General features: G+C 37.1%; 1 protein-coding gene across 7 annotated transcripts in view; it reads left to right on the plus strand.

The window, feature by feature from the left end:
- LOC131692561 (myosin heavy chain, non-muscle) overlaps window positions 1-22,518 on the plus strand; it is a 252,821-nt gene that overhangs the window by 40,396 nt on the left and 189,907 nt on the right. For all 7 annotated transcript variants that reach the window (XR_009306012.1, XM_058979675.1, XM_058979679.1 and 4 more), the window contains one exon: window positions 5,004-5,219. Coding sequence is in view for 6 of the 7 variants with exons in the window: in XM_058979675.1 (XP_058835658.1) it covers window positions 5,004-5,219 (216 nt within the window). In the remaining variant the exon portion in view is untranslated. The remainder of the gene's footprint in view (window positions 1-5,003; window positions 5,220-22,518) is intronic.

Below are 22,518 nucleotides of genomic sequence, written 5' to 3' on the forward strand. Positions count from 1 at the left end.
TACATAGTAACATAAAGTAGAATTTATACACGCGAAGTTACATACAACTTAGCACACGCGACATACAAACGCACACGCGATCGAGCACGTTAACGTACAAATGCTCGAGCCCTTCGCGATGATACACGCTATCACGAGTCCCTACGCCCGCACGTACCTGAACCGTATAATGAATATCACATTCAGAATCACGGCTCGCTATAATTGGCCCAAAACAGTGTTTTAGTGGGCGCCATTCGTCTGTCTCGTCTGCAAATTGTAGTATGTGATTCTGACGGGGAGCCCTTCCGACAACCTAGCTCTACAGCTCCAGTAGGACAACTCTCGAAAAAAACGTTCACCTAATCACCGGGGTGTTTTCATGTTTACGAAATCCCGGACGTCAGTGTGCATGAGTGATCGCGAAGAACTCGAGCGTTTTTACGTTAGCGTGTTCGATCGCATGGCGGTTTTTGTGTCGCATATGCTAGCGTGTGTATAGCATATATCGTGTGTTTGAATTCGTTTATATAACCGAGTAGCCGTTGGCAAGATTAGCCAAATTAGCGTTTTGCTCAAAGAATTTAATTTATACCAGCGAGATCGTGGATGAGATATACGTGAATGATAGCGTTTTGCGACCGGGTTTGCACTATCGCGAAAAACTCGAGCGATTGTACGTTATTGGGCGCGTACGCCATCGCGCTTGTGATTTTCCGTGTATTTATATAACCGCGTGATCATTCACATATTTTCGTTTGCTTTTTCAGTGTTGTACAAATTTTATATTAGAAAAAGATCATAAGCTTGATCATTATAACCGTACAATTCTTAGTTGGTACTCCGTAATTGACCAGAACAAGCAAAACTGCACAGAAAACGAACGGGGCCTGGAAGTACTGTGAAATGCCAATACAAATGCAAGAAATACAGGGACACCTGGTTTTGTCCATTTTCACGTCAATAATCAAGCTGTAGTATTTTTATACTCATGATGAAATATGTTTAACATGACAATCAATAATATAGTGCATGTACTACTCTAAAGTATATGAAAGTACTCAATAGCTACATGACCTAGCACCGCGTACTGATGCTTTCGTTATCAATACATGTATTCCTGTCCTGCGACATTATTACACTCAGTTTTTTTTTACGCGGGGGATACATGCCGCGTAAATGAAAACCGCGTAAATTTCAAAATCCGCGTAAACGAAAACCGCGTATATTTCAAAATCCGCGTAAATGAAGACCACTTAAATTTAAGAATCCGCGTTAAAGGGAACCTCGTTGATAGATACCGCGTAAATACCAAAATCCGCGTAAATGAAAACCGCGTAAATTTCAAAATCCTTGTAAATGAAAACCGCATAAATTTCAAAATCCGCGTAAATAAAAACCGCGTAAATTTCAAAATCCGCGTAAAAAAACCACGTAAAAAAATACCGCGCAAAAAACCGCGCAAAAAAACTTGAGTGTACATAAAACCGTTGTCTTAAACTTTAATATAATTGGAATCAATCCCGAGGTACCCGCGATTTAAAGCAAACACTCTCAACTGCTCATATTTTTTTTCGATTATAGAGGTTTTAACCTTAAGGTCATTCGCCTTTTCGGGTTAGAAAAATCTCTTATGAAAACTTTCTAACCCTATGTGCGGGGTCGGGACTCGAACCCAGGTGCGCTGCGTACAAGACAATCGATTTACCAGCTGCTCTACGCCCACCCCCAATTGCTCACATTGTTTTTCGCTATATCTTAGTAATCAAGAAGAATTCCAAAAATGCGAAAACGCCACTTTGTAGAGATTTTTCAATCAAGTAGCGTGTCAAATCTAACGCGACTTACCCCACCAATGGCACTTGTCATAAGATAGCACGACAGCGACGAAATATTACGTCGTATCGTTTTTTTTTATTATTTTGTTTATTTGACACGGCTCATAGCGGTAGCTTAACGGAGCCATGGATCTTTCATGTGTTTACAATATGTATAAAAAAATAAAAACAATATTATTAATTATCCGTTGGATCTCGTGCGCGCAACTTTTTATTGCGAGCGGAGACCTTCTTTCGCGGCTCGCCTACTGCGTCATGGGGATCATTTAATTCTCTCCTGTCCTTCAGATCAAGGCTACCATCGTTAAAAGTGGCTTGGGGCTCGCGATCAGATGTTCTTTCCTGCTTCTTGGACTTACGGGAGACCAATGTAAATCCGTCGTCATTGTTATTATCTTGTTCACCGATGTTGCTTACATTGGTTTTTGGAGTGCTGGATGCTTCTTTTGCAGATGTCAATATGGACTGAACAGCTGCCACAAATTTGGCAACCGTTTGTGGTTCAGGTATTGGTATTGAAAACTCTTTTTTGGGCTGGTTTGCTGTGGATGCGTCGGTAATCGTTAGAGATGCATTCTCCTCTGTATCTTCCGCGCAAGGTTGTCCGTGGTGCGCTGTCTGATTACAATACTTGCACGTAGGCGTTTGCCCCTCATGGGTGCATAACGTAGTTTGATTAATAGTGGCTTCGTGGGTTTTGAGTTTTATAGTCAAGTGGGAGGGGATAGTTCTTTCGATTCGCATCCTCACCACAAGAACACCGTTAGGTGTACCCGGGAAGAAATTTCTCCACGTATCAGGTGTAACGGATTCTACTTCTCCGTATTGCGACATGAATTTTGCAACTAGATCAGGAGGGGTACGTGGTGATAAGTCATGTAGCTTTACATCTACGTAGTCTTTTTCTATATACACGGGAATCTTGATTCCAACTTTATTACTTTCAGCCACGTGCTTCAAGTTGTTCTGTGAAACGAAATTTTCGGCTTGGGCTAACGTGTTGAATGACACGAGTACTACGTTGCGAAGATGATGATATTGAAGATACATAACCTCCTTAAGCCTAAGCTGCATCTTCACCTTCAGCAGGTATTCCACTTCACGAAAACTCAATCGTATTGAACAGAATTTAAAGTCAACGACCGCTGTGTTGGGTCGGAGCAGAGTGGCAAGAATAAATGAAATGCTTCCTTTGTTCTTGAGACAATGCACATTAGATCGAGAGATTGCTAGTTGTTGTTCACTTGGTTCGATTGTACGTCTGACTTGGGCAGAAGTAGAAAGTAGACTGAACGTCCTATCATTGATAGAGTCGTGGGTACTGGGCGAAGTTTCCCTGGGAGGTGTTAATCTGATAAACTCCTGCACAAACTTAATTTCTAATTTGTTTTTTCATTGTTGAGCCTAGTTAGAAACTGGAACGTACGGAGTTCAATTTGCAGAGGAAATACGCATCGTTTGGTATGAGTAGAATGCTGGAATCAGATTTTAAGACAATGCACGGGAATGAATTTGAACGAAAGAATAACACTAGGATACAATCTTAAAAATAATATAAAAAACATGGAGGTCAACAAAAATATGTTCAAATTTTTAATGCTGCCCCAACGCCTTTAGATAAGCCAAGAGCACACTGCAAACTTTGAACGCGTTTTTATCAAAATTACTTTTTTGAGTTGGTCGGAAGAAACAAACAAATTTGCTTCCACATTGTAAATCAATTCGGACATAACTTGGACAAAATTGGATTTTTGTGTATCCAATTCCAGTTGCTTCAGGCGTGCACACAAGTTGCTGTTTTGATTTAGTATCTAACTGGTGTCAAGTTGGTGCTAGTTACTGATGAGATGAATATGAAACACAAGTATTTTCATCTATTTCAAAACTCATTCCAATATGTTGTAGACTTTTTGGTAGGTAGAATTTCACACGTTACTGCAACATTAGTCAGAGTCGAAATTCCAATTTGTCAGCAAAATTTTAAAACATCAAGCACCTTACCACCCGGTGCCATCGAACGCATGGACACCATGTCCTTCATATTCATATCGTCAATTGACCAAAACATATTCTTACCGAGATGGAATCAGTAAGGCACCGTTTCACAAAATTGCAAATTGTTAATTATCCAAGCGGATGTGCTTCCTTCTCGTCTTTGTCTTCGAGACCTACTTCGAACGCGTATGACTCAGCAGAGATTGTACCGATACCGATGATGGCGTAAATCTTGCATATGCCGTAAATGGGCCGGGAAGGCGGGAAAGGGACAGCCGCACGTGATAACCGTTAGCGGGACTAGGCAAAGACCACACAAAACGCATTTTTCGCCAATCTCAAGGTCGTTTGCCACGGTACCGTCGCTGCAACTGTGCCGTAAAATGCGAAAACACAGGTATCTAGGAGCAGATGTTCTCCAACTGAACCGAGGCTGGTCGCGGCCGATGCTGATCCGGCTGTGTGTCCATTCGCTTCTTTGTATGAACACACATAGGTGCTTTTCGAGTGCTTTGTGGATCTGCCACGTTCAACGCGCCAGCCTGGCAGTCAGGTTCAGGCGGGCAGGCCGAAAGACTACCGTGAAATTAACATCAAACTTGACGGCGCAGCAGCAGCAGCAGAAACAGCGGTAACAACGGCAGCCCGGCTCCATAAAAAAGAGCAAACTGACAGCGGCGCTCCGCGCGTATGTTGCTGCTTACGCCGTGCGGCACCGAAGGAAGGACGGACTTCGAATCAACGTCATAGTAACTAAATACTTCCATACAGGGCAATCTTGCAAGCTCGCGAACACCGCTCGAGTGAGGGAAGGCCTTGTGGAATCTCGTTTTTTTCCGCGTCTGGTCCACCACCCGCCCATGTGCCATGATCATTGCCCCTCGGTTGCCTGGTGTGCCGAGAGATGTACACGACGCCGCACTTTAAGGTCTTGTGGATTTAAACTACCCTGTGAATAATGACCGCGCAATGTGGGTCGGAATTTCAATACTGCGTAAATAAATGATGCTGTCGATTGTTGACCCGATCCCCCGTTCGTCCCTTGTAGCATACTCAAATATTACGCCAATTGGTAGCCTATTGCATCTAGAGATTTTTTTTCATTTTAGGGCGTGTTATATTACTGCACGAACATTTCTAGCTCAAAACACTTTTATAACCTAGAGTCTTTTCTCTATGTTGTCATTTCAGGGCTTCGTCGCTGCCAGCATCAAAGGAGAACGTGGCGATGAGGTCGAGGTGGAGCTGGCCGAAACGGGCAAACGCGTCCTTGTGCTCAAGGATGATATCCAGAAGATGAACCCGCCCAAATTCGACAAGGTCGAGGATATGGCCGAGCTGACCTGTCTGAACGAGGCTTCCGTGCTGCACAACATCAAGGATCGATACTACTCCGGATTGATCTATGTAAGTACAATGCAAAGTTTATAGAGGAAAAGTTGTAAGTGGCATGTGGTACACTGCAACGTTCCGTACTAGGGTTTACCATTTTGTACCCTTACTCTACTTGGACATATGGCTGTGATGGATTAATTTTTTTATGTTGCATCAAGTTCGTTGAACTTGGAAATGTAAACACATGACAAAACAAGCCAACCCCAGTGCATTCAGCAGGAATTTTAACTTTTTGCTGAAACTAAAATACTTAACCTTACAATATCTTTAAGAAAGTTGTTGTACTTTACAAGGTTCTTCTTTTCGTCCAAACAGAAATTAGAATGGGTCTAATTTTAGCAAGATTTAAAATCGAACCTTTTAACGGTTCGAGATAGGGCTTGACTGTCGTTGATGAAGTAGAACAACACATTTTAGATAACTTTACTGAAGATACGCAAGCTCTATCTTTTATATTTTCCATTGCACGAGAAATCCAAGAGTTCTTTAAAAAACGGTTTTATTTCTATACCTTTTGAAGTTTTTATTTTACACTAAAGTACGCTATGGACAACTTGAAGATTATTTTAGGGCGCATAATTTGCTTTGAAACACCAACTACTAAACTTTTTTCGTTTCAAAGTTATGAAAACTTTTATATAAAAAATATAACTTTTTCGAATAGCATTATCTTCGATTAGGGCACTTAACATTAAATACCGTTTCTGTCATATGAAACAGCACACTTTGTAGTATAGATCCCCAATAAATGGCAAGTAGGGGAACATGGGGAGACTTGACCATGCGCAAGATTCTATTTTTGGCTATGAAGTCTTCTAATTTTTTATCAAACTTTGTATGGACATACCTACCCGACTACTAATTACTTTTAAAGTACTCATATATCATCTCATCCCTTATGAAGCAGCGAAATAGTTTTACATAAATCGGAACATTGGATTACTTATTACCAAAAATTTGCACGACATTGAACGCAATAACTGATGTTGGGGAAACTTGACCAAGTGGCAATAAGCTGAAGAAAGATACAAAATTCCTGATATTTACCATGCTTTGGTATCTACTGTTAATGTTAATCACGCCACAAAAAAATCCCACCGCAAACATCAGTAATATATAGTATTAGACAAAGTTACCAGTAATATGACTGATTTCGCGACGTGTGAGCATGCAATGCACAGTGGTCCAGATCGCTAATTTAGGAGGAATTTTTACTTTCTGACAAACCTGTATAATTTAGCCGTATCATGTCTTAGGATGAATTTGTGTACTTTAGAAGATGCTTCTTTTTATTGGAATAGTTATTAGGGTGGTTCTAATTTATCTAAAATACGAAAATAAACTTTTTACTGATGAAAGATAGAGCTCCACAGTCTTCCACAAAGTTGTAAAGTAACTTATTTTGAATAAATTTGTTGAACATATTAAAGCTCTATCTCTTTTAGTTTTTGTTATACAAGAAATTTAAAAAAAAAAGATTAGGGTGTTCCTGAAAAAAACGTTTTTTAGTATAACTTTCGTATCTTTTACTTTTTGTTAACACAACCTTTGAACAGCTTATTGAAAACTTCAAGCCGAGTATTTTTCTCCAAGACACCGAAGGTCTAACTTTTTTCTTTAAAAAGTTATGGACACTTTTCGTTAAAAAAAATAGCCTATTTCAAGGCTCAATATCGCTGATGCGGGCACCTAAAATTGAATTCTGTTTCCACCACATGAAAGACCATACTTATTAGTATATTTGAGCAAAAATTGGCGAATACGATATTTTTTTAAAATTTGCAATTTAGATTTAAAGTTTGTAGTTTTGCAGGTTCAACGCATTAAAGCATTTACACACATATCGTTGTATTATGAAAAAAGCCACTTTCAAATATCATTCTCTCATCGCAGCAAGCTTTGCATAAGTGAAACGACTGTCAAAAAAGGTTTCTGATTTTATTCGTTTTAAATAAAACTAGTAAATATGGATATTAGTCGAAGAGAGTTGGCGAATTTGCTTATTGCTGGTAAAAAGACAGATGAACTGCTTAAGTTCATTACAAGTAGTAATCCAAATGTAAAATTGAGACTTGTTAGTGCTCGGAAGAAAATAAAAATCTTCATGTTGGAATTTAGAAGGTTGTGGATTCGGAGTAAGCGCACGCAAATTCGGTTTGAGCTGGAAAATTTTGTGTGGCTTGAAAGAAAGCTAAGATTCGAAGTCGAAGGTAAAGGTAAAGGCCGAAAGAGGAAACCATTTTCCGAAATATGTCGCAGAGCCAAAATAAAAAGATTAGGAAAGTTGCGCGATAAGTATTCCACGGAAGAACTTGGTTTAGCGTCAGCCGTCAACGCTAATTCTACTGGTTTCCGTTTAGTTGGCAGACAAATCGAACGATTGTCGAAAAGTCCCGTCAGATCTACCGTAGAGAATTTAGGATCTATGGCTGTCCCGATTGCAGAAGCGTTTACTGCGGAGGAGGCACTTAGATTTATTTGTGAAAATGATTTTTCTAAGGCGCAGTACCAAAACATACGCAGCTCAGTTATGCAGAAGGGTTTGGACATTTATCCCGCGTATAATAAAATAGTAGAAGAAAAGAAACTATGCTATCCGATCGGTATGTACTATTCTCAAAGATTCGTCCCTGAATCAACAATTTTTTTCAGGAATTTCTGTTCAGCCTTCTTGTGCGTATGTTCCCCTTCAAGCTCTTGTTAACCATACCGTGGAACGACTCATCTCGTTTCTGAATATTGGAGTTCTACCACTGCATCCTGAGGATAATACGTTTGTTATCTTTAAGTGGGGCTGCGATGGAAGCAGCAACCATTCCCGGTAGGCAACATTATTTTTCTTCTAAACTTTGACTGACAGTCTCTTTTCCACTTGAACATAGATACAAGCAAATGTGCGTTGACGAAGATGAAAATGGAGAACTATTCGAGTATAACGATTCGCATATATTTGCTCTATCTATAGTACCTTTACGTGTAGTTAGTCGCCGGAAAGATGAGTCAAGAGATTGCATTCTTTGGAATAATGATTTTCCATCTTCAGTATCCCTGTGCCGACCAGTAAAATTAATTTTCAAGAAGCAAAAACCTGAACTAACAAAGGATGAAGTTGCCGCGATGAACAAGCAAATCGATGAATTAGTCCCGACTATAGTAAATGTTAATATGCGCAAGATTCCGATTAGTTCAAGCTTCATATTTTCCATGGTTGATACGAAGGTAGTGAATGACGTAACAGGCACACCGTCTCAAGCGTGTTATATATGCAAACGCTCCGGAAAGCGATTGAATGATCCTTTACTGGAAGCCAGCGATCCACCGGATAGTTTATATGTTTTTTCACCTTTACATGCATTAATACGAGCAATGGAGTTACTATTGAATATTGCTTACCGTTTAGCTCTAGCAAAACCGCGTTGGCGCGTAGGCAAAAATACCAGCGAGCTTAAGGAACGACAAATAAAAATTCGACAAGCGTTACGTGACCGTTTAGGTCTTCGTATTAGTGAACCTTTGCCAGGTGGCGGAAATTCTAACGATGGTAACACAGCTCGAAAATTTTTCAGAAACCGAGATGTCGGTGCAGAAGAAACCGGGTTGGACGAAATGTTGCTAGAACGTATGTATGTGCTATTAACAATCATCAACAGCAAATTGGGAATAAACGCGGATGCTTACCGGAGTTACGCCGAAGATACACGATTGCTTTATGTACGCCTGTATGGTTGGTACGCTCTCTCACCAACCGTGCATAAACTCCTGGTCCATGGAGGAAGCATTATTCAACATAACATGCTGCCAGTAGGTATGTGCAGTGAAGAAGTTCAAGAAACCAGGAATAAAAGTATTCGCAGATTCCGAGAATTCCACGCACGCAAATTCGATCGACTCGTCAATCTTGATGACGTTTTCAAGAGACTTCTTGTTTCATCAGATCCTATAATTTCTCTTAAATGTAAACGTCGAATTCAACGAGCACCGCTGGATATACCTGAAAATGCAATGCATCTACTTTTGAATTAATTGGCATTGAATAAATTCTCCTTATATAAATCATAAATTGTTGCCATAGCCAAATTATTTTTAACCCTCAAAAAGGCAACCGGGTCTCAGAGGCCCGGCACGTTACAATTTTTTAGTTACAAAAAAATGTGTATGCAGTATAAGCTTGGGCATGGAAATTTTGATAAGTAGCTTTGAAATCTTTAACAAAAATAAAGAATTGTGAAATTTTCATCTATGGAGTGATGCGCAGCTATGTTTGAATTTTTTACATGCACAAAAAGGCAAGCCGGGCCTGGCAGGCCCGGTGTACATGCAATATTTACTAGGAATACCACGGGTTTTATACATTAATATTTATCTGAAAAAAACATTTTGATGAGTTCTTCTTCATATTAGCAGGAATTTTTTTCATGTTTTGATTGATTTCATCTTTTTACCTTTTCTTATAAGAAAAAATTATTGAAAGTTTGAGCGAATTCTATACATTTCTTTTATAAGAAATGTAAAAATAGCATACGATAATGACGTGTGTCATATTTTTTTGGGTAAATACTTTTATTTTACCCACTGGGGTCTACTTGACAATTATTTCGATGCAACATAACCTAACTCTGTCGTTATTGTCTATTTTTGTTGTCTATTCTTTGTGTTATAGTTGTCGTAATTATTCAAATTGTAGGATCTAAAAGCAACAAAAAATTGAAATGGCTATAAGACGATATGCCCATGTTTTCAATCGTCTCAAAGAATCTGAAATAATGGAAGAAATTCGAGCAAATTCAACAGCAAACGATTCCGAAACTGATTTGCAAAGCGAGGAAGAAGATGTGAATGATATTGCTTCCGACGATGAATCTGATGCAGAAAAATATGAATATGTACTCCGGTTATGCATCAGAAGAAATTAATAGCAACCCAGAAACATTTATTGGTCGTGTTCAAACGAAATGGAGCTCAGAACCAATCGACAGTCGACGTGATCTTCCGAGTACTAACCTTTTGGAAAAAAAATTTGACCTTTTTACATCCATCGCCTTATACGCTGAAATCGGGATTTGCTGCGTGTTCGTACTCATCATCCTGTAGTTCCGGAACCGGAAGTCGGATCATTTAGAAATTCAACAGCAGCCAATGGGAATGCTGTACCTTTCATTTGAAACCAAGTTTGTAAAAATCGGTAAAGAATTCGCTGAGAAATAGGTATGAAATTATCTTAGGAACTTGGTAAGTTCCCCCGGGGCATCAAGAACCGCCATAGCTGGCCAATGTGGTCGAAGTGCCTTCGGTGGGTCATTAATGATCTAGACATGCAAAGCCAAGTAATGTTGCGCATATTTTAATATATATTGCATCATTTGGACATCATGGTGGTATCAGTTTCTATGGAAATTTGCTGTGTGATTGTACTCTTCAACACGTAACTCCAGAACCGAAAGTCGGATCAATAAAAAAATCAATAGCGACCGATGGGAAGGCTGCACCTTTCATTTGAGACTAAATTTGTACAAATCGGTCCAGCCAGCTCAGAGAAAAATCGGTGAGATTGTTTGCCACATACATACATCCATACATACACACACATACAGACATTTTACGATCTCGACGAACTGAGTCGAATGGTATAAGAGATTTGGCCTTGCGGGTCTCGGTTAAAAAGTCGAAATTTCGACCGATTGCATAACCTTTCTATATGAGAACGGCAAAAAGGAGCTTGAATTTAGACGGGCCTGAGGGGCCCGGCTTGCTCTTTAATGTTAGGATTTTAGCTTGCCTTCACAAGGGTTAATGCACACATTCTGTATTGTTGATATGTAAGCAAAACAGAAAAGGAAATACAAAGGCTTTAGGCAATTTCTTTTATGTCGCTATGCGATAAAATTTAAAACTTTGGTTAGTAAATTTAAAATTACATGCTTAAAAAAATAATATTTTCCAATTTTTGCTCAAATATACTTAAAAGTATGTTCTTTTCTATGGTTCAATCCGAACTTACTTTTATTTGCCCCAATCAGAGATAATGACATTTGAAAAAGGGCTATTTATGAGCGAAAAGTTTCCATAACTTTTGAAAGTATAAAGTTAGACTTTCAGAGTTATGAAAAAACGTGGATTGAAGTTTTCTAAAAGCTGTTCAAAGGTTGTTTTAACAAAATATAAAATTTCTTTCGAACATTAACAAGTCTCAATTTTACATTTGGATTACTACTTGTAATGAACTTAAGCAGTTCATCTGTCTTTTTACCAGCAATAAGCAAATTCGCCAACTCTCTTCGACTAATATCCATATTTACTAGTTTTATTTAAAACGAATAAAATCAGAAACCTTTTTTGACAGTCGTTTCACTTATGCAAAGCTTGCTGCGATGAGAGAATGATATTTGAAAGTGGCTTTTTTCATAATACAACGATATGTGTGTAAATGCTTTAATGCGTTGAACCTGCAAAACTACAAACTTTAAATCTAAATTGCAAATTTTAAAAAAATATCGTATTCGCCAATTTTTGCTCAAATATACTAATAAGTATGGTCTTTCATGTGGTGGAAACAGAATTCAATTTTAGGTGCCCGCATCAGCGATATTGAGCCTTGAAATAGGCTATTTTTTTAACGAAAAGTGTCCATAACTTTTTAAAGAAAAAAGTTAGACCTTCGGTGTCTTGGAGAAAAATACTCGGCTTGAAGTTTTCAATAAGCTGTTCAAAGGTTGTGTTAACAAAAAGTAAAAGATACGAAAGTTATACTAAAAAAACGTTTTTTTCAGGAACACCCTAATCTTTTTTTTTTAAATTTCTTGTATAACAAAAACTAAAAGAGATAGAGCTTTAATATGTTCAACAAATTTATTCAAAATAAGTTACTTTACAACTTTGTGGAAGACTGTGGAGCTTTATCTTTCATCAGTAAAAAGTTTATTTTCGTATTTTAGATAAATTAGAACCACCCTAATAACTATTCCAATAAAAAGAAGCATCTTCTAAAGTACACAAATTCATCCTAAGACATGATACGGCTAAATTATACAGGTTTGTCAGAAAGTAAAAATTCCTCCTAAATTAGCGATCTGGACCACTGTGCAATGTAAGCAGAACAATTAATCCTTATAACTTTACTTAACCTGGCCAAGTCTCCCATGTTCCCCTATAATTTTTTTTTATATCTTGCAATATTTAGAGTAGAGTGGGGTCAAGTAGATCAGTTTTTGGTGAGCTCGCGCCGTGGTATCTTTGCACTGATTTGGAAAGGTTATATACATCTGGCAACGTTTTGGCAATAATGATTTATGACTACCTAAATCTTTTTCGAGCTAAATCCAATAAGGCGAAGGTACTTTTTTCGATGTTTTTAAAATCTGAGGGTACGATAGGTCACTATATTTGAGGTTACATCAAACAATGTACTCACCTAGAAAATTAGACATTCAACTTTTATTTGTAGAGTATGAATACTGCAGATTATTTAAAAATTAACAACACAAATAATAAATGTAAGCCATTGACGTGATTCAGGTAAGAAAATGAGGAAGTGGCAGATGATATGAAAAATTGTGAAACCGCGGAAGGAAATGTTGAAAAAAACATGTTTTACAGCCGTTGCATCTGGCTTTCTACTTGCAAATGGTATCCTCATCGTCGCCAGAGTGTGGAATTGAGGTTGTGCATTTCGGCTCACATGATTGCTTAGCTGTGCGACGATCACGTTTGCGCTTCGACGTATTTTTTGAATTCCTTTTTCTTCTCTTTTTTATGTTTTTTTTCGATTATCTACTTCAACAATGCCTTAAATTAGCATATTGGTTAATCACGAGAAATATCTAACGCGCTTTCATTGATGACGAGCACTTTCTTTCATACGAGCACGTAATGTTTCGAACGGAACCTTGGTTAGGGGTTGATCGGATGCTGGCGCCACCTTGAACAGATGTAACTGTGTTCTTTATGTCCTCTTCACTTCGTTTTGGCGGTTTTCGCTCGAAATTACGCTCATTTTTTTCTTTCAAAATATTTCAAATTTTCATTATAGTAGTGACCTATAGTGCCCCCAAACGGCTGACCTATCGTCCCCAAGCGTATGTTTCATGATGATGTCCGCATTTTTTTAAAAACAAAAATATCGAAAAACCAACACTAAACTTGTATGGGGCCGTACACAAATGACGTAGCTTTTTTCGGCGATTTTTGACCCCTCCCTCCCCCTCGTAACATTTGGTCACAAAATTCCAACCTCCCCTTGTAAATAACGTAGCATTTATCTACCCCCCCCTCTTAGGCAACGCGGCCGGTTTATGAAAAAAAAATGTTTTTCAAATCTTTCAAATACATGCCTTGCAAAATGTTTGACTACTTTTATCAACATTTTAATTGTAACAGCAAATTGCATACAAAATAAGCGTATTTCATGACAAACATAGTGTTGATAGTTTTGTTTTGAATTTTATATATCATGGATAAGCTGACCAACTCTGACGAAAAAATCCGTACACCATACCGCAACGAAGCGAAATCGTTCATCAAGCTCAGGCAAACGGTTTTCATAGTGTACGGATTTTTTCGTCAGAGTTGGTCAGCATAGTCATGGAGCATGAAGAGAAGTTCTCTCAGTTTAATGATTCTAAGGAGCATACGTTCATCCAAATTATTAAATTTTGTTTGGTTGAATCCGAAGAGAAAATTTAATTCAGCTACCAAACTTAGTCTACTAGATAGCAACATTAGCTAACTAATGTGACAAGTAAAATCCGCTTACAGAAACTATTCGTTTTTTTGAGCTTGCAATTTCGCGAATCGTAAAATATACCACATGATAAACCGCATGAAAAATGACTTGCGTGAGTTTAAATTTATTTCTCTTAGGAATGTTTTCTCTAATCAATGGGTTTTGATGCCCATCAAAAAAATTTAGACGTATTGCTACATCGCACCACTTTTGACCCTACCCTCCCCCTCGTCACACTCCGTCACAAATTTGGTATACCACCCCTACCCCCCAAAATGCTACGTCATTTATGCATGACCCCTATTGCGCGTTAATTTCTACGTAAGAGAAAACTCACATGACATATTTTTACATTGTTTAAATGTACAAGACGAAAGGCAATGCGTTTTCACAGAACATCACGCGAAAAAATAAACGACGCCGCCACTAATACAACTGGATCCATGGTAACAGCTGAAATGACAGTCGTCAACGATGTTCTCTACCATGTATCTAATTCACACAACACGAGCGATCTCTGTAATAACAATGCCCAATACCTATTGTACCCCCGTACCTATTTAACCCCATTCTACTCTTCTCAAAAAATTGTTTCTTTTTTAGTAAAAATTGTCTATAACATTCTAACGAAAGAAGCTAGAGGCTCGGTATATTGAGACAAGTTCCCCTTCAAAATATCTGAAAGTATTTATTAAGTCATCTTAATGAAAAATCAAAACATCAAAAGTTATATAAATAAAACCATTTTTTAGGAAAAACCCTATTTTTGGTAAATTTCTTGTAAAATGAAAAGTACAAGACATAGAGTTCCAGTGTCTTATACAAAGTTTTTTTGCATTTTATTTTCTTCAATTTTTTGGAAGACTGCGAAACTCTACTTCGAACCATTAAAAAGTTAATTCTCTGGTTTTAATTAATTTAGACTCACCCTACCCATAGTGTAATGATAGAAAAGTCTTGCAAAGCGCCAAATTTTATTATGAAAACGAAACTGTGAAAGTAATTTAAACATACTATCAAGGGTTAATTCATGAAAAACCAAGTTTTTAATGTAACTTGCAGTTACAGAAATTCTCTATAACCCAGTCAATATGAGTGTTCTCGGAGTGGTCTTGACGAGTACGTATCAGAAATTTCTGTTTGACGCCATTTTGAAGTTTATGGTATTTTCAGAATCATCTTGACGAGTAGGTGCCACAAATTGATTTTTAACGCCATTTCGAAATCCAAGATGGCGACTTACGGCATAAAGGAATTCTCTACAACTCTATCAATATGGGTATTTTTGGAATGGACTTGACTAGCAGGAGACAAAGGTGTAAATGTAATTCTGGCTCTGTGAAGCTATCACCAAGGAGCCGTGTCAAATAAACGATTTGGAAAAATTTATGCACCTACTCGCCAAGACCATCCCGAAAATACCCATATTGATTGGGTTGTAGCGAATTTCGCTAAACCGGAAGTCGCCATCTTGGATAGCAAAATGTAGTTAAAAATCAGTTTCTGGCACCTACTCATCAAGGCCCTTCTGAAAATAGCTAATTTCGCTAAACCGGAAGTGAATTTCAAAATGTCAAATCAATTTCTGGCACCTACTCGTCAAGTTACGGAATGAACAATACCCATATTGTTGAGGTGCGGGCCATAAGGAATCTTCCAGACCCGTCTCTTCCATCTTTCCGAAAATCTTCTAAGTCCTTTGCATTCAAAAGAATTTTTTTGCAAAAACCGTGTTAATTGCGAAATCCGCGCAAAAAGCTGCCAAAAGTTCTTTGCATTTAAAAGGACTTTCAGGAAAAAGTTGTGCAAGTGCATTCAAAAGGATTGAGAATATTTTTGAAAAAGTCGCCAAATTGGAAAATCCGCGTAAAAAAACTTTGTTAATTCGAAAATCCGCGTAAAAACCCACGTAAAAAAGAACCTGACTTTATTCGCCTTAAAGCGATCTTAAAGTTGTTTGAAGACTACTTCAGTTTAAAATCAACACCGCAAATTTTTTCAATAAAACAGTTTTCCTAAGAGAGACCCTAATCGTTGATTTTAAAATTGTTGTAAATTAAAAAGTATGAAAGATAGAGCTTACATGTCTTCAGTAAAGTTTTTTTTAAAATTTGCTACTGAAGGTCGTTTGGCTAGATCTAGAATGATTAAAAAGTTAGTCTTGGTAAAATTAGAACCATTAACAATAAGAAAGGGTTCACAAACTACAAAAACATTTCCAAAGACTTAATAAGACTAAGTTGTTTAATTTTAGTTATGTAGATCAACGACTGGTTGTTAAGTTGGAGATTTAGAAGTCGGCTGTCTCAGTCTTATGAAAAATCAAACCAAGGGTTTCTTATTACCCGACGTTTCGGCCTTTTGGTGATGGCCTTTCTCAAGGGAAACTATAATTTTTTATTGGAGAGGAAATCATTAACATAAAAACATGACTACATGAAAATTACGTGGTATAACATTGTGAACTTACTAAAGTTATTGTTTTTCGTCAAAAAGTCGCTGTCCGACCGTCCGGTGTCTGATGTATGTTTCTGGATGCATAAATCTGTGCTGAATGCAAAAACAAAAACGAGTTTGCATTGGAATTATTTTTTTTTTTTGCATGTCACTGCTACACTACTTAACGTCCGTGTTTTGGAATATATTGATTTGATGTGTAAAGCTCAAGTTGGATTATCATGGCCCAAAACGTCTGTGAGGGAAGCTTTTCTGAGTGTTTTTTTCCAGAGCAAAACTGTGGCCCTGGCTGATGGTGTGATGAATGAGGGCCGTTTTCTCTCCCAGACTGGCAAGCTCTTGGCCTGCGTGTTCTGGTGGGTTGGAAAAAACAAAAATAGTCGATCGATCTTTCCGATCATTGGACTTACCACTGTTGGAGATGTGCCACATCACCAACACAATCAACACCGTAAACCATCGCACCGATGTACAGGGACTTAACACTACATACGCTGGCATCTTACACTCTGCCAAATCCATTGTGTGTAGTAGAAGGAATAAATTTAAAAGTTCTTCTAGTGATACTAACACTACACTCAGAAAAGCTTCCCTCACAGACGTTTTGGGCCATGATAATCCAACTTGAGCTTTACACATCAAATCAATATATTCCAAAACACGGACGTTAAGTAGTGTAGCAGTGACATGCAAAAAAAAAATAATAATTCCAATGCAAACTCGTTTTTGTTTTTGCATTCAGCACAGATTTATGCATCCAGAAACATACATCAGACACCGGACGGTCGGACAGCGACTTTTTGACGAAAAACAATAACTTTAGTAAGTTCACAATGTTATACCACGTAATTTTCATGTAGTCATGTTTTTATGTTAATGATTTCCTCTCCAATAAAAAATTATAGTTTCCCTCGAGAAAGGCCATCACCAAAAGGCCGAAACGTCGGGTAATAAGAAACCCTTGTTTTGATTTTTCATAAGACTGAGACAGCCGACTTCTAAATCTTTAATTTTAGTAAAATCTCAAAATTCCTGCTAAACTTGCATTCTGGACCACTGTGCAGTAGGGTTTCTAGTACCGATCCTTTTTGGCGAGTACAGGTTCTACGGTACTGAAGCTCTCAGTACCGGTAAAATACCGGTACTGGAATATTTTTATTTAAAAAAACTAAGTAGCACTAAAGCGAAATAAAATGTTGAAAAATATACTTTTATTGGTAAGGGGTCATATACAAATGACGTTACTTTTTACGGGGATTTCCGAAACACCCCCGCAGCATTTCGACACATATTTCGAATCTTTCCCTTGGAAATAACGTATCTTCTGCCAAGACCTGCCCTATCGACAGAAAAAATATCTACTTTTCGTATGATTCTCTTAAATACATTTCTTAGAAATTCGCTGAATTCGGCTTTCATCAACATTTATAATCGTAAATTTGTGTATTAAAATCGTCTTTTTGAGGGCAATAATATTCTGTTAAAAGTTTTCTAGTACTTTTTTGCCTTTCTTATATAGAATGGTTATGCAATCGCTCTAAAAATCGTCAATCTAATCCCGTCCCGGAGGGCCGAATGTCATATGCCAGTCGACTCAGTTCGTCGAGATCGGAAAATGTCTGTGTGTGTATGCCTGTATGTGGAAAAAATGTCACCTCTGTTTCTCAGAGATGGGTGGACCGATATCAGAAATCAGAAAACTGCAGAAAAAGAATTCCATGAAGATCCGTCCGAAAATCTCTAAAATTGTGACCAACCATCTTAGATTTCGATGAAACTTCACAGTTTTCACCGGCATGGAAGACTAAACATTTCTACGTGCATCAATTTCAAATTTTTTTTGTTTGATTACTGTATTTTAAACAGCAAAACTATCTAAGAACGAGTTACAGCGAATGAATACTTCTGTACGAAGAAAATATACACTGAAAATTTTTTTCCACGAAACAAAAATTTGTGCTAAAAAATTTAAATTGCAAAAATCCAATTTTTTCAAAATTTTTATATTTTGTCAATAAAAACCTAAAGAGAAAAGAAATATTTTGAATATGGTTGCATGACGGAGAACTTATCGGTAAAAATATTTTTCTAACAATAACTTTATACACGTTTTTTTTAATTTTCATACTAATTGACATACAAAACTGTAATTTTATTACAGATTATAATTCTAAGTGTTATTTTAAATCAAAACGCATTTTACAAAAAACTTCCAAAACGCATTGGTTGTTGAGATATTTGGAATTTTGCTCCAACAAAAACAATTAATTCGTGTAATTGTGCCTTTTTTATTTAAAGTTATTCGCGTTACCTCATCATAAAATGCTAACAGTCTAATATTTATCATTTTAAAGGTGTAAAAGAAACTTTTTCAGAGTATTTGGATCATGAAGCTTCTCCGATAAAATAGTTTTCCTAGGGACCGTCCATAATTACGTAATTACGTAGCTTGACGTTAACTCTGCCCCCCCCCCCTGTCCCCGTAAAATTAAAAAAAAAATAAGAAAGCATGTTAGTTTTTCCCCTTCAATAAAGCTACGTAGCATATACATGACCCCCTACCCCCCTGTCATCATCACAAAATATAAAACTCCCCCCTCCCCCATATAATGCTACGTCATTTATGGATGATGCCTAACAACTTTTGACATATTTTATATAATTTATACTATATGCAGTCAAAAATACAATTTTCTTTTCGAATATGATTCTAAACGCCATTTTAAATCAAAATGCACATAGCATTAACTTTCTGAAATGTAGTAGTTCTCGAGGCATTTTTTTAATTTGTTTTAACAGTATAATTATTTTGTTTTATTACGACCTTTTCATAAGTTATCCGCGTTTCTCCATCAACAACAATAGGTTTGTCAAAAGGCCTGTAACTTTCTCTTTGACATCAATGCGATATTGTAAACCATTTGAAAACTACATGAACTTTAATCATCAGGGGTCCATAGGGTCTTATGGTTGAATAATATTTTGATTGTTTTTTATAGCTTTTAAGTGGTTTACAATATCATCGTGATGTCAAAGGGAAAGTTACTGGAAATTTTATGGGCCTTTTGAAAAACCTGGTATTGTTGATGGAGAAACACGAAAAATTCTTGAAAAGGTCGTAATAAAACAAAATATTAATGTAGTTAAAACAGAATTTTAAATATCTCGAGAACTACTGTTTCAGAATTTTTTTCGAAAAGAAAATTATATTTTTGACTTCAAATAGTACAAGTTGTAAAAATATGTCAAAAGTTTTTGTTAGGAAAACTTTTTTCTTGAAAGCTTCTCCATGATTCAAATACACTGAAAACGTTCCTTTTACGTCTTTAAAACGATAAAAATTAGATTGTTGATATTTAATAATGGAGAAACGCGAATAACTTTTAAAAGGGCATAATTACTCGAATTAACTGTTTCGGTTGGAGCAAAATTCCAAAAATCTCGAAAACTATCGCATTTTGGAAAATTTTTGTTCAAATGCATTTTGATTTAAAATGATATTTAGAATCAAATTCTGTTATAAACTTATAGTTTTGTATGTCAATTTGTATGAAATTTAAAAACCTGCATAAAGTTATTGTTAAAAAAACAATTTTACGAAAAAGTTTTCCATCATGCAATCACATTCAAAATATTTCTTTTCTCTTTTGGGTTTGCTGACAAAATATAAAAAATGTAAACAATTTTTTTTGCAATTTAAATTTATTTTTGTTTTTGTGAAAAATGACCCCACCATTTTTTAGTGTATATTTTTTCTCATAGAAGTATTTAAGTACAGTAATCGAACTTTTTTTTAAAGTGGTGCACACAGAAACGTCTACGCCCTTTTGGAAAATTGCTCTTTTAGTAAAATATTGCAATTGGCAGAGAAAATCATGGAGATTCATAAACAATTCACACATACACAATTGCAAAGTTTCGTTCGAATCGCGATGGACATATTTTGCGGTCGGCCGGTAGAAGTTTAGCCGAGGCTGGAAGCATCATTGTGAAGATGATTCCCGTGTATATGGATGATGTTGAAATCGGGGAATCGTGTTGAAATAAGGAGAAAATGAAAACCATTATTAAAACATACCTAATCCCAAGTTCATATTGTGAGTATCCAGATGACGAAACATATTCCTTCTTACCTAGCTTTGGATGCAAATTACATATAATCAAACAACACTGATCATATACTCAGGTCAGATCCCTATGTACCCTATTCGTACCGAGGTTGGGTATTAAGTCGGTGTTCGTTCTTTTATAGATAAATATTTAACAGCAAAATTAGTACAGACGTGACTTAGGCCACAAACTTATTATGCCGGTGAACATTGAATACTGGGAACCAACCCGAATGTCGCTTATGGGAGATTCAAATCAAATGTTATTTTATTCATGCTAGTTTTAAATACACAAATTAATTGAAAGGTAATTGTAAATAATTGTTAAAGTTAAAATATCCAGTTGCGTCCAATGTCAGTTATATTCATTAATATTCTAATGTCACCTTGCTGGTCGATGTTTTAAAACAGTCTCCTAAATATGCTAAAAGATTAGGTTGATTATATTCGTCATCAAAAGTTTTGCATAGTACCGAAAATACCGGTACTTATATTTCTTCAGAATCGATGTTTCGGTACCAACAATGGGTCGGTATTCCCGGGATTTTCGGTACCGGTACCACAATCCTACTGTACAGTGTCTGCATAACTTCTACAACAAGGATGTTCAGTGATAACAAACTAGTAATTATGACTTTTTCATTTTAAGAGACCAACTTCTACAATGATACCATAATTATCAGCTGAAGATTCTATTCCGCTCTCTAAATCAAGCTATTCGGTAGGAATAATTTTCCACACAAGAGACACCCAGAAAAAATGAAATGCCCACCAAACTGTCCCACAGCTCAGCCAGAGTGGTTTACGGGGAGGTTGTTTTTTATGTTTTCAACTGGGAGCCACCCTCTTTATCACAGAGTAAACGACCTTCACTCGGCGGAAAGCTTTCAAACTCCGCAAACCGGTGGAATGTCTGTTATGTGCAGCAACATATGCTATTTTTTCGTTTTTGGCGTTGCAGCCAAAAATCAAGCTCTTAAAACAATCTGCCAAAAACAGTTCGGCCTTTACGTAATCCTTGCAGCGAAATAAAGTACGACCTGTCCGGTTCAATGGTGCGCTATTCGCCATCTCTCTCACCTGTGGTGACGACGGTCAGTGGCAGGGAGGGCCGGTGTACCGAACCGGGCTGGACGCACATTATTGATAAGGTGAATTGTTGGGTTCAGGCAATGTTCGTGGAGTTCAGGAGGCTGATTTTTTTTTTCGTTCTGTTTTGCATCGCACTGACGACTACTGACCGTCGAGGGACAAGTTGTGTGTCTCCGATTAAAACGAGCGACAGTTAAGACAACTTCGTGAACATACATTTTCACATATCTCTTGCTATAAAATAATGGTAATTGCATCGCGCCCTATCCCGACTGTAGGATTTTTTTTCCACTGTAACTTTTGTGGAATTCGAGTTTTTTTGTGTTTTGCTGTTATTGCTCGATACGTTATGCCACTTTGGAAACCATTTTTGTTTTTGGGCATGAAGGTAGGTGCGTCCGTTCGACTGTCGTTGAACTAGTTGGTTGTTGCTCTGTCCGTTTTTGGCTCACTTATGTGTTGTTCGATAGGTTATAGGCCTTGGAATTTAATTTTAAAAATCCATAATTTATGTGAGAATAGTCGGGACGTAAATTGTGGTTGAAAGTAAGAGGTAACTAGTTTTTAAAAGGAATTGGATGATATTAGTTGCATTTGTTTGTGATTTATGACTTACGTTAAGGTGTGCGTATCATTAATCCGTTACGTAACGGCATGCAATGGAAAGGTGTTCCGGAATTGAAATACCATTGCATGATTCGGAACTCGAGTTTGACATGCTTCGAGAAATGTGAACACAAAAAAGCTTCTTTCCGGTGTTTAAGTTTACGTAGGGTGTAATTTATGTGGCACCATTATGCGTATTATGACAGATTAGTCTATCTAACAAATTCATCATATTCTTCTATTGTTATTGTTTGTTTATTATCTTTTTTTAAGTACGTCAAAACAAATTACCGATAGAAACCCACTTGTTTCCCGATCAAAGAACATT

Source organism: Topomyia yanbarensis, chromosome 3, assembly GCF_030247195.1.
Source record: "Topomyia yanbarensis strain Yona2022 chromosome 3, ASM3024719v1, whole genome shotgun sequence".
Taxonomy (NCBI): domain Eukaryota; kingdom Metazoa; phylum Arthropoda; class Insecta; order Diptera; family Culicidae; genus Topomyia; species Topomyia yanbarensis.